Below are 14,631 nucleotides of genomic sequence, written 5' to 3'. Positions count from 1 at the left end.
CACATTTAAAAGAAGCTCAAGAAAAGAGGTATGATCCAGAGAGGTCCAGCTCCATTCTTTTTTCCTCTCTGGAGCTAGTGGCTTCAATAAAACAAAATAAAACACATTCAGTGTTTGATGTAACCGAGGCAGAACCCCACCAAGCCATCTCCATGTTATAACAACTGCAGGCCTTTGGTTGGTTTCAGCTTTATTTAATGTAGAACTGGTCCAGGCCCAGGCCTCAGCCACGTTTGTCACTGTGCAATGCCACGCGCACCTAATCCATCTGTAAGAAGATGGATTAGGTGCATGTGGTATGGTGGGAGATGGCTCTGTGTTGGCTCCTCTCAGGAAGGCTGAGCGCTGGAGTGGGCTGCCAGCTCTCACAGCAGGAGTTTGACGCTCCTCCATTCTCTGGGTCTACTTCTCCACGTAGGAGCCACCGTGATTTATTATTCATTACACCACGCAACACCAATTCATTCTTCTGGCACTTTAAAATTCTCTAAGTACTGTAGACTTCTATGGCTTATGAAGGAAGACTGCTTGACTTTCATTTCTGCTACAGGGAGAAGGGCAGAGGAGTGACTGCTAAGTCTAGGGGTGAATAATGATCCTTTGAGGAGCTCTATCTCCATTATCATCATGATCGCAATCAGCATCCTTATCAACTGTGTACATTTTGCTTTGACAGTAGTGTACATGCATGAAGATAGAGTCAGGACCAACGGTAGGCAGGATTGGAGTACAGCACAGGGACTTGTGAAACCACAGAGAGAGGATCTCTTTGATCGTGGATAACAGAATGGAAGATAGCTGAAAAGCTAGAATCAGCTGAAACACGCAGAGTATGGCTGATTTCTCAAAAGAGTGCTGTTCTCAGAGGGTTAGCTACTGTAGGTCACACAGAGTATACGATGCTCGGTGTAGAGTCTTTTTTTTTTTCCACATGTGTCATTTTGCATGAAGTGAAGAGAGAAAAGGAGCATAACTATAAAGAATGATCAGTTCAGGTCATTCACAGAGCTCCATGTAGTAAAAAAAGAGCACTATCCCAGCTTCTTCTGGGGAAATAATTAACCCTACTGTGAAGCACAAACGTTAATTCACCAATCAATTTTAGGCCACTTGAGATCAGTAAGACCAACTGAAAACCAGGTTTGGCCACTATGTGACCACTTTACCCAAGGGCTTCTTTCAAGAAAATGTTGTTATACCCAGTGGATGCTGCAACTGTGGGGGTGGGGTGATTCAATACAATTTAATGGTGCACTCGATTCATGCACTCGAGTCATGTAGCGCAACCCACTTCCTTTACACTAATTAGTGATTGTGCAGTGGCACAGAGAGAACAGAGGAGCTTTGTATGTGCAGCTCTGGAAATACAAAGCGAGAAGCAGCAAGGACTTTATATGTTTTCCAATTCTGGGAAAATACCAAATCAAAGTAGACCTTTTTGATATATGAATGATAGCTTACCTTTATTAGTGGACATAAGTGGATGGGCATCAGCAAAACAGGTAAAACAGTACTACTAATTTAAATTTCCCTAGTTTTTTATAGTCCATTTTTTAACTGCCTTATAGTTTTTCAGGCTGCATATGTGTAAATAGCAGTTCCACCATTTTTAGGCCTGGTGGATCACTGAGGTTGTAATATACTGCCCAAAATTATGGGTACAATACGTGCACAGCTGTCAGGTTCCCCACATACATTTATGAAGTACTGTTTGTTTTTCAAACCAATTAATCAGACAAGTAAACATACAGTAAACATAAAGATGTTAATCTTTATGTTAACATAAAGATTAACATCTTTATCCTCTGTTTTGTAAAAGATGGAAAGCAGTCCAACGACCTACCAGTTCCTATTAGTGAACACTTTGAATTGTGCTGTAATGGGTCGTTGTTTACCAACCAATCACAACATATTTGTCAGCATACTTAGTGTTTATATTTGCTTCTGGTATGCTTGTATGTATTTCCTTGAGTCTTGAGTTCTTATTTCCAGTTTGTATCCAAGTTTAGCTCTAACCTCAGTGTTTCTTTTTCTATCCTCTTCTGTCAGTTCCCTCATATTAAGTTCATTCATGTGCTTCCCACGCCTCGCTTCCTGTTGATTTTGGGAGTTATTTATCTCTAGTGTCTTGCATTTAGTATTATTTACCCTCCTGACTTGTCTTTGATCACTATCAGCTGAGTCTCATTACCCATCTTGTGTAGAGGTAGTCCCGTGTGTTCATTTTAGTCCTCGTCACGGTGTCTGTTATCTCACCTCGGGTTCTTTCAGCCAGTTGTTTTGTATTTTAGTTTCCATTAACTTCCACTGCTCATCACTGCTTGGACTTTGCTTTTGCTGAAATAAAGGTTAGTTTTTTGAAACTTCTGCCTCCCTGAGAGCCTGCATTTGGGTGGGTATCATGTGATTTATAACTGAATTATAGGAAAACTGAAAATTATGTAAAAAAAATCATTAGAAGGTTAAAAAATATTATGGTGTTTTTTGTTTTGTTCTGTTTTTAATTTATGGATGACAAAAGGCCAGGTTGAAGGTTCTGACTGACTTGTAGGGGGTCAGTTGTATCAGGAAAAACTGTAAGATGATTTTTCTACATTTTGTTGGCAAATAAAGAATATTTTGCTATCTGTTCTCTGAGTGTTTCATGTCAGTCCATCTGAGTTGCAAAGATTGCTACTAATGTTGCTTGCAAAGTTAAGCTGGGGAGGCAGTTTTCCCTCTTCAACTCTCAAATCAGATCACAGAAGGCTCCAATTATAAAGAAGCTCTGGGGTGCAAAGGTGGCAGCCTTGGTACATTAATGTTATAGCTGAAAAGATTATACTTGGAATTGGTTATGAAGAGGCCGTTTCCTCGAACAGCAGTGTTTTCAAGGGCTTTTCACTAGAGCTTGATTGAGTTGGACCACAAATAAAATGCACACACGGTGCTCTCAATCAACTCCACCTGCAAATACCTGAGGGGGAGGGGGAGGGAATCGTACCTGTACAGCCACCACAGAAAGCACCTCCACAGATATCCTGTTAAACTCGTCAAAGCAGCCCCAAGCTCCTGTCTGAGCCAGGCCTTTGTAGATGTTCCCACAGGACTGTGGACACGAAGAGACAAATATTCAGACACATTGGGGCAGGAAGCCAGTCAGATTCAGATCCAGTCTGACTGGTAAGACGTGGAAAGGGAGACGCATATGTATCAGCAATTACACAGAAGATATATGAAAAAACAGTTTTGTCATAGCTACTACAGAGACATGCAAGTTTGTGAATAATAACACAAACAAAGCGTCACACTAGTAAAAACAGGGGCTGATGGCAACAAAAAGAAGGCTAAAATATTGCCTGCACACATTACAGCTACCCTTAACACTGGCTCGAGAGCAGGTGAACAGCCCCCCTGAGACCAAGATGAAGCAGGCCGTTGACTCCAATTACAAGCAGAAAGAGCGAAGCCTCCTTGACGTGGACTGGAGCTGACCGGAGGATTGATTTAACTTGTGTATGTGCGTAACTCAATATGACTAACAATGCAGGGCTCTGCGAAATGTTGAAGCGCACATGTGTATTAGCACATCTATCTGTACACAAGAGCTTTGGAGTTTATAGGTGTGCCGGACACCTCTATAATATAATGATTCCCCTGTCTAGTGGAAGCAGGAGCAAGCTGGATTGTAAGATTGCGTTTATGTCTCCGTTGACCCCTCAATATGCAGAAAATATGAGTGAAATATAAAAGCATAATAAAGGCAGGCGGAGGCTGAATACAGAGAAGGGTTTTTGACAAGGTTTGGTAAAGCAATAACAATGGGGGTTTACTTAATCAGCTATTCTTTCAAGGGGAAAGCAAACAGAAGATGAAAAGAACAAAGATGAAAAGAGAAGGGCATAAAGGTAGGTTGACAACTTTAATGACAAATGCATACCATATCGCTGACAAAGGCAAAGATGAAAAGAAACACACATGCTGCGAACGCACATTGGCTCTGTGCGTGGGCTCAAACACAGAAGCTTGTGCTCATGCACGCTTGCTCACCTTGTAGTCCATCTGCTCGGAGCAGTTAAACACGTACACCATGATTCCCAGGGCCCGTCCCAAGTCTTTGGTAGTCTCAGTCTTCCCCGTGCCTGCAGGCCCAGCTGGAGCTCCACTCATTGTCAGGTGGAGGGACTGAGTCAGTGTGATGTAGCATCTAAACATAGTGGAGATATTTCTAGTTGCATTACTACAGTCCACGCACATCCATATAAGTCGGTTCTCTGGTTGAGCACAAAGATAGGAAACTTAAACATGAAATCACAGTTTCGGGAGTAAAACGTCTCTACAGAAGGCTCTTGCTTCTGTGCAAGTTTAAACCCAGAACACTCTCTATATTTTTATGTGTCAAAATAATGAATGCTGAGGAACTGAAATTTCACAGTTGCTAATTCTGGCCAAAACTCTGTGAAAACACATGCAGGAGCCCAAGGTTTTTAGCATGGGTATGTCAGTGTGCATGAACATGCTTTTCAGTAAACAGTAAACTGAACAAATGTGTTTGCCACTGTTTGCTTTAGGGCGACTGTATAGGTGCTACCAGCTACCAGCACTACTTCTGCTGTAAATACTGATATAAGAAAACAAAAACATACTATTCTGTGTGGGAACCTGCATGTTGCTGCCTGTGTGTCTGAGGACCATAATAAGGATTTGAATAAAGACATTGTCTTCAAAGCCTGAAAACCAAAATTTGGACTGAGTGCATGATTTACAGGTGGCTTAATGAGACACTGAAGTCCTCCGTGTCAAATCAAAATACAAAGTGGCATCAGTGATCAGCATGACATTACACCAATTCACTTAAGAACAATGCTCCTGTCCCTCACACAGCCGAACCAGCACGCAGCGAAAGAGCTGAATGCAGAGGACTTTCTTCCCCGGTCACTGCAACAATACAATCCTGTTAAATCATCCACACTCTCTTATAATAAATGCACAATAGGAGAAAAAAGCTTGGGTTTCTGCCACCGCATTACAAGAACTGCACGCAGCTATTAACATGACAAAAAACAACCCTGCGTTGTCCTATAACCAGCACTGACAATGTCTTGGTGTTGTCTCAGCTGTCACTGTACATAATTTTATTATATGATAATATAATCTGTTCCTGTGCTTTGATTATGACACAGGCTGATTAGTGACACCATTGATTGCTTCTGCTCCACAACCTGTCAGGACTAGCAAGCAGTCTGCCCAGCTAGTGTCAATAAAAAGCAGAAGCACTGCGAATGTGAACTGACAATCAGGACTCCATTGATCACAGCAGTGAACACGCTGGTTTGCCTTAAATATCAACACAGCAGTTGTTTTAATAAGCTGCTGGTTAATAGATGATGTATGGAAGGGGAAAATATCGGGAAGCGTAACGAGAGATAGAAGTCAGAGAAGACAAATGATGCCATCTGTATACAGTGTATCAGAGCCAATCAGCTTCACGACTCTTCGCTAAAATACGGCCAGAAATCTCACACTAAGTCATCAAGGAGGCTGGATAAGGATGGTCTGCACTGAATAACTAAAGCAAGATAGGAAAGAGTGAAACTAAACAGGGTTGCGATAAGGTGACTTATTTTATTACAGTGTCTTTAAGAAGAACAGCTATATATCAGCCTACCTGTCTGACTCATTCTCCCTCCACTCCTGTGTGTGTGTGTGTGTGTGTGTGTGTGTGTGTGTGTGTGTGTGTGTGTGTGTGTGTGTGTGTGTGTGTGTGTGTGTGTGCGTGCGTGTGTGTGTGTATGGGGTGGGGGTTGACATTTTGCATAATGGTGCAGCTTTGGAGTATTGAGTGAGTGCAAACATTACGCTGATAACATACACGCTGTTATAGATTAGAGTCACTTCCTTTAGCCTAATTATCCTGCTGCAGAAAGTGAGCACAACAGATTGAAAATAGCCACCTTGTGGTACATAATCACACAGAGGTCATGTGAACGAATTCACATACTGCTTAAGAATTCACATTTCTTCTAGACAATATTAATGTTTAAAATCTTAAGTGACAAAGGCTTTGATAAACGCAGCAATGTCAGTAATTAAGAAATTCTGTTTGCCTGCTTTCATGTAAACCGATGCTGTAGAGCCTTGTCACAGAAAGCATTCTGATTTGTCATGAGAGGGTAATTAATAAATTAATAGTGTCTTTTAAATGGACTTGTAAATCGCAGCATTGAAAGATTGCTTAAAAACTTTCAAAATTAACTAAGGCTATCAACAGTATATGAAAAAATATCTGGTATGACCTTATGTCCAAAATATGCCGTGTTAAAGATATATCAACTTAAGCTGAAATAGGGCCCGGTTGTACTTTTCTGTAGTACCAGTTTTAACCACAAGATGGTGAAGTGAATTAATGCAACATCCAGTGTGCCCTTTATTTGAAATCAAGAATTATTGTTCCTACATGCTAGGAAAAGCTACAAGCTACAGCTACTACTGGCTGCCTGAAGAGTTCGCAGAGGTCTTACAGACAAATGGATGGAGTGATCCCACTTCCATACATTTTACCTCATGGACCACCCGTCTCATTGTGACATTTTTTTTGTTTAAATTTTTATTATTCTGCAAAGTTGCGGGTTACTCTGACCAGAACCCTTCAGCAGGTAGAGGTTCATGTGGTGCTAAGTCAAGCCTGACGATAGCCAGTATAAATAAATGATTCTGTAGTAAACTCTGAGATGTATTTTTCTTTTTTGCCATAATTACAGAAAAATATATTTCCATCTTTCACCATCCATCCATTTTCTTCTGCTTATCCAGGACCGGGTCGCAGGGGCAGCAGTCCAGGCAGAAAAGCCCAGACCTCCCTCTCTCCAGCCACCTCCTCCAGCTTGTCCGGGGGAACACCAAGGCGTTCCCAGGCCAGCCGAGAGATATAATCTCTCCAGTGTGTCCTGGGTCTGCCCCGGGGCCTCCTCCCTCACTTTTAAAGGAAATCTAAATACTGTTTAGACATCTTTTCAGTATTGCTCCAGTTCTCAGGGTGCATTGGTTTCTTGTGTGTCCAAGGACTGATTTTCATAGCTTGCACTGCACTACAACAGTGCTGCTGATTTAGTCTAAATCATATTTATAGGTTTTTTTGTATTGCCTTGTCATCCTCTTGCATCGTATCTCACAGCTTTGTTCCATCTCTAACAAAGTTCTTCTGAATTGCAAAATTGATGTCATATAATGTAAACTTGCTGAACTTTGATAAAGATAATGGTTTCATACTTTAGATAAACTAACCATTTAAGATATGTTAGTATACACAGAAATCTGCATGTAGTGTTAAGATAAAAACGTGGATTTTACTCTATGCTACTGTGGTGCCTGTGGATGTCAGGTTGTGTTTTTCTCTTGTTGACTCTGATGTGAAGAATTGTGTAACAATTCATGTAGCAAACACTATTTTAGCCATTTTCTCAAGTCATGGATTAAAGGATTTGACACCTCGCCCCCTGGTCTATGGTCCATTGTTTCAATGAAAGCCAGTGGCAAACTGTGTGAGTCACAGCGAGGGCATGCACCATATGGTGAAGCCTTGCTCCACGGCCGCTGATGATGCCATCAAAGCCCATTGTTTATGCTTTGTTCAAGCTTCAAAGGGAATACTGGTCAGCTTGGAAAACCATACAGTCAAACACTGCGGTTCGCAAAAGGACTCTGAGAGGCAGGTATTCAACTCTCTGTAGCTTAACTAACCCTGCAAAAACATGTGGGCACGAACAAACCAGCAGCTGGCACAGTGACCATGCAGAGTTGAGCTGAAAGATTTTACTTGTGGTGGGTGTGCATAATGATTCAAATGAAGATGCTTCCAAAGCATCAGATGGTGATTATCAGATGAGAAACCTCCATTTTCTTCTCAGTGACAAGGGAAGAAGACTATTAGTACAAATGGATTTTTGAAAAGCACTCAAGTTTCCTGCAAAACAGCACCTGTAGAGTACTACACAGTAAGTATTCTTGGTTGTTTTTCATTTACTTTTTTATTTACTGCTAAACTTCCTCTCCTCAACACAGCAGGCCAGTTAATCTTTGGATTCTTCTACATACATAAGAATTCAGAGAGTGGCTTCATTTTAAGACCTTTGCTTTCTAGGACTGATCCTATCCAGCCAGTGTCCGCTCTCTTGGCCAAAATGCCCGGTTGATATCAGAGATGAGAGATAAATGGTCAGACTGCTTCAAGCTGACAGAACAACAGTAACTCAAGTATCCAGTTGTAACAACTGAGAAAAAAAAAAGAAAAGCAGCTTTCAATCCACAACATGTCAACCTTTAAAGCAGAAGGGCTACAGCAGCAGAAAGCCACACTCCTGTAAGAACAGTTCACAGAGAAAAATGTTGCCTGGTCTTATGAGTGGCAGTCTCCAACAGAACGACACTTTTCTAGGCTTTAACTCAAGATTTTTACAAAGCTTTTTCAACCTTTGTATAAATCCTGTGGTTTCAGTTATAGTTTTTTTCACACACTGTCTGCATCGATGTGTAATCAAACCCCAGCAGTATGGTTCTTGTTTTAAAGCAAATAATGTACAAATCTGAAATACCTTTAATACAGTGTTTAAAAAAACGTTGACAACCTAAAGAGCCATAGTAACAAGCCTAGCCCTTTTGAATAAAGGACCCACAAGCTAAGGTTCCCACTCAAATCTACCAAACATCCAGGTTGGCTGTATGCACTTTATGAATATCCACTGGTTATCCTGGCATTTCTAGCAAAGTCGTTGAGTATTGTGGCAAAAATAATCTGAGTTCCATCATTTAGACATGACAGCCTCTTTGGTGGATCATTGTGTCCCTTCTCTTGGGTCTACCAAGGACTAGGCTGCTGGTGCTCCGACTCCAGTTCAGTGGCTGTTCTGCAGAGAACATATATGTCCCATACTGTATGTGTTATACTGAGTGAACTGGCTAAAAGGAAACAAACTCTTATGTCTACAACTTCTGCTCCCTGAAAGAGAGGGATGACTGTGATGGTGTGTATATGTCTAGGCAGGACCACAAATACATCATTAGAGGTCATCTGTCGTAAAGGCTTGAATAGAGGTGTCTTCAGGCAGGATACACGGGGTGTGATATCCCCCATCCCATATGTTTTGTATATCAAATTCAGAGAACAGAAGTTATAGACATGACACTTTTTTTCATTGCCTCTTTGTCTGGGAAAAAAGAGACAAAAAATTGTCCAAGCCCTCCATACCTATCTGTTAGAGGAGTGATGACTAATCGCGGTGTGTTTCCCAGGTATTCGTAGGAGTAGAGAAACTGGGCATCACAGATGTTAGTAAGACAATGCTTCTCCTTTTCATCCCAACGGTGTCTCAGCTGTGACAGCCACACAAAGGCCTGAGAATTCTCCACCTAAAAAAAACAGTGAGATACAATCCAAAATAATATATGCTTTGTCACCTTCTAATTATGATAATGACATACTTGCTGGAATATCTTTAGTTCATTACTCACTGGTAACAGCATCACAAAAAATACAGCAGCTGCATAAGATTTTTTGAGCACTGGCTCTGGCAGACGTATCCCTCGTGACCCTCTCACCTTCTGAGTGATCATCTTGGCCACGACGTCTCTGGCATGGACATCGATGGTGCAGATAGTCATGACCTTCTGCCGATCACCCGGTGTAAGTTGGCCAATCAGCATTGAGATAAGAGTGTTGAGCTGGGAGACCTGTTTTTTGTAGTACTCCTTCATGGCGTTGTCGTAGCCCTCCTCCAGACGTGCAAAAGCCATAGTGACGTCAGACGTCCACCAGATCTGTGTGCAGGTCAAAGCCACCTGAAAAGGGAGTCAGAGACATTGAAACCACTCTGATTCTCTCTGGTAGTTTACTTGTATTCACTTTGAGCTAAAACATCATCTAAATGTAAAACAAATCTAGGAATTGTGCCAACAAAGGCACACAAAACATATGGCCCTATATGTTTTTGCATAAAAACCCCCACCATTGGAAAGAGATGTAAAGGAATATTTGAACTGAAAAACAGATTTGTTTTGGCTGTTGTTCCTGACAAATGTGGAGAGTCATCTTTAAGGAACACTACATAAACTGAGCAGGTGTTGTTTTGTCTGGGTATTAATGGACTTGGCATTTAAAAATAATTCCAGTTGAAGCCTTCTAATACCTTTGCAACTGGAAAGGGTAAGGTTGGAGGGTATACAGAAATCAGGTATACAGATGAGCTAATAAAGATGAGCTTAGCTTCTGAGTGATGCAAGCCAAAAGAAAGCATTCTATCTATGCCCAACAAGGAGCATCTCCACTGGTTACAAAGAGAGTCTACAAGACAAACATCCTTGGTTTCCCCTAAACTATGACCTCAGTAAATACTTTTCTGATAAACTTATGGTCTCAAGCACTAGTTACTGTTAATGAAAGAGCATCATGTTCATTTTGTAATTCATGGTCCTCTTTAGTGTCAAAAGGGAGAATAAAGCTGTGTGTGATTTACTGTGTGACTGATAAGTTCGCACCATACAAATATACAGATATACAGGCATTACAAACTATCTCAGGCTATAAATACACTGTTGTATGGTTTATGTAACACCTGTTATACTTGTAAAATAAACAATTTCACTATAATGTATTTTTTGCAAAAAAGTCAGTTTTTCATTTATTTATTGGTTGAAGAACACCCGATGATGTAGTGCACAGCTGGTGTCACAAAAAAATACAGCTTTTTTTGTGCCAAATGACTTCAGGAGTAGCTTGTTGTACACATCCAAAACTATTCAGCAGCTAAACAGTTGCATCTAATTGTAATAGGGCACTTCACTTGTTTAGGACCTTCTAATCGTACTGAAAAGTAAGAAAATGAAAAATGTTTTCTGTCACTCTGAAGTTTGCAGTTTTCTGAAGTGAGCTTTCAAAAGTCTGTGAAAATGACAAAGGGCTTGTGTTGCAAACTTTGGGGATGAAGACTGAAAGAGCTAGAAGATCAAACAACTCAATAGCATCTAACAATAAATGCTAATGAGTATGTGGGAATTCTAGAAGAGGCTGTTTTCAAAAGGCAAGATTTCTATGTCTCTGCTGCTTTGCTGCTTTGATTTTGACCGTTCTGCTTTTATTGCTAACTTTAAGTTTTTAATTTAAAGCCTGCCCAAAAAATTAATTTGGATTACTAAAAGATTGACCTTCAGTCTTTGTCAGTTACTTCTGGAATAATTTAAGCTAAATATATTTTTATCCTTGCTTTCATAAACACTATTGATCATGGAATTGATTTTAACTTTGCTATAAAGGCCTAACTTTTTTTTTTTAATTGCTATTCTCTGTAGATTTGGTACCACCACCCAGTTTGAGGGGCAGTTAAGGTTGTTTATGAAGCATATTTGTGAACGCCCTCAAAGTCAGATGTGGAAACCCCGGGTTGGCCTCATCGAATTCATGTCTCAGTTCATAACCATCTTTGCGGACTGCTTAGCAACACTGCTGATGTTAGAGTAAGTGAAGCCAGATAACAGAATATCCCAGAAATGTGGAATTTGCTTCATATAACAGGACTCAATTGAAAATAACAAATAAAAGAAATTATCATGTGAACAATAATCAGACTAAGGCTGTGATGATGATATCTAGGATCGAAGATTACCAAAGTTATTGACAATAACTAATCAATGATGCATTCAATTAATATGATCATTTTTATGAGATTCATAAAAAATTAATCTACATTGCTGTAGTTTCAATTCATCTCTCTGCATATAACTGAGACCTATGACATAGATAAATGTCATAGGTGTCTAGGCATGTATGTGTATGAGTTACACACTTATAGCACTGCTGTGCATGTTGAGCTTCCCAGCATTAGTATAATCAAAACAATGAGCAGATCATCCAACCCTAAATCAGACCAAGTGAAAAGAGGTAGGAAGTGACCACTCTAACTTCCATCTGTAGCCACACATGAATCAGTGATACCTGGTATGTAGCATTTTCAGGTAAGAATAAGTGGTCCATTATCACAGTCACACATTGGCTATGTAAAGGATTTTTAAGCTTGTGAAAGTAACTATGAGAGGCCCAGACAGGAATTTGGTACCAGTCCAAATAATAGATGTCAGCAGTTAAATCTGTGAAAACATATTTGTCCCCTTTTCAATTTCTGTTTTTTTTACTTGTATATTTCTCACTTACATGTTTCAGATCATCAAACAAATTTTACTTTTTAGAGAGATAACCAGATTAAATACATAACAAAACTACTAGTTTTTAAATTTCTCTAAGAACTGGGATGATGCAAGTAACCTAAAGTTTTCATTCCTAGCATTTCTTTTGATGTCTCACTATGAGAAATTGAGACTCTATAACCCATATACAGGTTCAGATTTGCTCTGAAGTGAGAAAAGGTGTTTTAATTATGTCTGTGTGGTAGCACAGGTGACTTAAGGGTGAGATGTTATGTCCGACGTGGTCACTGCAATCACTAGGCAATCAGGATTGGCAGAATGAGGATCCAGAGAATATTTATTCTCTGGGCTGAGAAGAAAAAAACAAACTTTCTGGAAGGTTTGCGTCCCATTACGATTGGTGTAAAACTAACACAGCATATTAAAACAAGAACATCATACTACAATTCAAACATAGTGGAGGTAGTGTCACGGTCTGGGCCTGCTTTTCTGCTTCAGCGCTTGAACAACGTGGATGAGCAGCGTTATCCTTTGCAGGCGGTAGTGACGTCCCTTTTTCGGCTTCATCAGATTAGGGTTGTAGTGTGTAGGAATGGGGGTTGAGGGGTTATTTTCTCTTGCTTTGCTTGAGAGCACTTCCATGGCTTTGGGTTGGTTGTAAGTCCGAACTTAAATTCGATTGGGATGCTTTGGCATGATCTTAAAACAGGTCTTTCATGTCTGGAAACCTTCCAGTGAGGCTGAATTGAAACAATTCTGCAAAGAATAGTGGGGCATTCATCCACAGTGATCTGAGAGACTTGAAAAATTTGAAAGCTTGAGTTACAGAACACAGGAAGGGGGAAAATATTTTTCACAGCATCATACATCAAACCAAACCTATTTACCTGAGCTGAATAGTCAAACAGCCACTGCTCCCTAGGCTTTTCCTCATAGGCTATTACTGCCTCGGTCATCTCGTGGCGAACTGTGGAGCGCATGGTGTCGAGCACCCGGTTTAACCACATCTCCACCTTACAGAGAAAACACAAAAACAGGCAAATCCCTGAATACAAAAACCAAAAAAATATTGCAATGTGTGTCACATGAGCGCCGATGTACTCTCTTATCAGTGGACCCTAATGAGGCCATTAATAAGCATTAAAGTGGAAGTGGAGTCAGGCAAACACTACGGGATATAATGGAAAATGAATGAATTGATGAGCTTTAAATGCAAAACCTCCAGGGGCAAAACAGATTCTTTCTATATATATATTTTTAAATGTGTGTGTGTGTGTGTGTGTGTGTGTGTGTGTGTGTGTGTGTGTGTGTGTGTGTGTGTGTGTGTGTGTGTGTGTGTGTATTTCCTATCATTACAGAAAAGGACTGGTTCGAAAAATTGTCAATGTCAGCAGTAAGTCACAAAGATAAACACCATTAACGTCTTCAGCATTTGGATCCATCTAGAAATGGTGATATCCAAGGCTCTTTTTACCTGTCCACTGCAGTCACAGGACTGATTGAAAGGGACATACTCTTCCTCCTTGCTGTACATGCCTTGACCAATCTTCGAAGGATTCCCCTCTCCATCGGTTTCAAATCGCATCTTAGCCATGTTGTCAAACAGCTTGGACAGATGCTTCTGGACCTGAGCAAACGCACAGCTCGGGATCAATTTACACTCACGGTTTGAAACGTTACAGTGTTGCTTTTCAGGACCAGTGTTCTGCTACACCTCTGCTAGCTTCTGATGAAAGAGATTTTGATGGCGAGTTGTTTTTAACAGTTATTTATTTTTCTGAGGACAAAAAAAACCCAGTGCACTCATGATGGAGGTTGGAGTAACATACAAAACTATAAGCACCATTGCCCCTGTGTGGGCACTAAATGTACTACAAAATTCAGCAGCAGTGAGTCAAAAGCCTAATGACACGATGGAGCATAGTTTTAGAAAACTGTTAGTAAAGTAAATTGTAGAAAGAGCTGAAAACGTTAGTACTGTTTTTTTCTCATCTGTGTGAACAGACTGAAGCATTAAATTCACTGCCATCCCTTGGGCATAAATTTGTGAAGCCACCTGGTGTGGGTTGGTCCCATTAGACAGGATGTCCAGCAGATCAGCTGAAGAGATGAAGTAAAATCTGGGAAAGGCCAGACGCTTGGTGTCCAGGTATTCTGCCAGAGCCTTTTCACACAGAGAAAGCCTGTAGAAATAGCACAGCACATGCAGAGTCAGTATGTGTGTGTGTGTTTGTGTGAGACGTATGGGGAAGAAACAGAGAACCGCTGATCTTGGCTGAACTTTCACCTGCTCTGGATGTCCTCCAGTTTACGAAACAGGCCTGGTTTGTTGGTGGCCTCCACTACGTTGGGCGTCTCGTGCATAGCGTTTGCCAGCTCTTTGAAATCGGCATCAATCCCCTCAAAGCGCCTGGAGTCCTGCAGAGGATTTCATGAGGGAGCCCGGCAGGCGTTGATTCC

General features: G+C 40.8%; 1 protein-coding gene across 1 annotated transcript in view; it reads right to left on the bottom strand.

The window, feature by feature from the left end:
* Positions 1-14,631, bottom strand: part of dnah9 (dynein, axonemal, heavy chain 9) — a 196,292-nt gene that overhangs the window by 145,619 nt on the left and 36,042 nt on the right. The window contains 8 exon segments of the mRNA XM_080305671.1: positions 2,984-3,088; positions 4,030-4,186; positions 9,224-9,384; positions 9,574-9,813; positions 13,059-13,184; positions 13,646-13,798; positions 14,228-14,354; positions 14,459-14,589. Coding sequence (XP_080161797.1) covers positions 2,984-3,088; positions 4,030-4,186; positions 9,224-9,384; positions 9,574-9,813; positions 13,059-13,184; positions 13,646-13,798; positions 14,228-14,354; positions 14,459-14,589 — 1,200 coding nt within the window.

This window comes from Astatotilapia calliptera, chromosome 8 (assembly GCF_964374335.1).
Source record: "Astatotilapia calliptera chromosome 8, fAstCal68.1, whole genome shotgun sequence".
Taxonomy (NCBI): Eukaryota; Metazoa; Chordata; class Actinopteri; order Cichliformes; family Cichlidae; genus Astatotilapia; species Astatotilapia calliptera.
The sequence above is the reverse complement of the archived record's forward strand: the minus strand, read 5'-3'. Positions and strand labels throughout refer to the sequence as shown.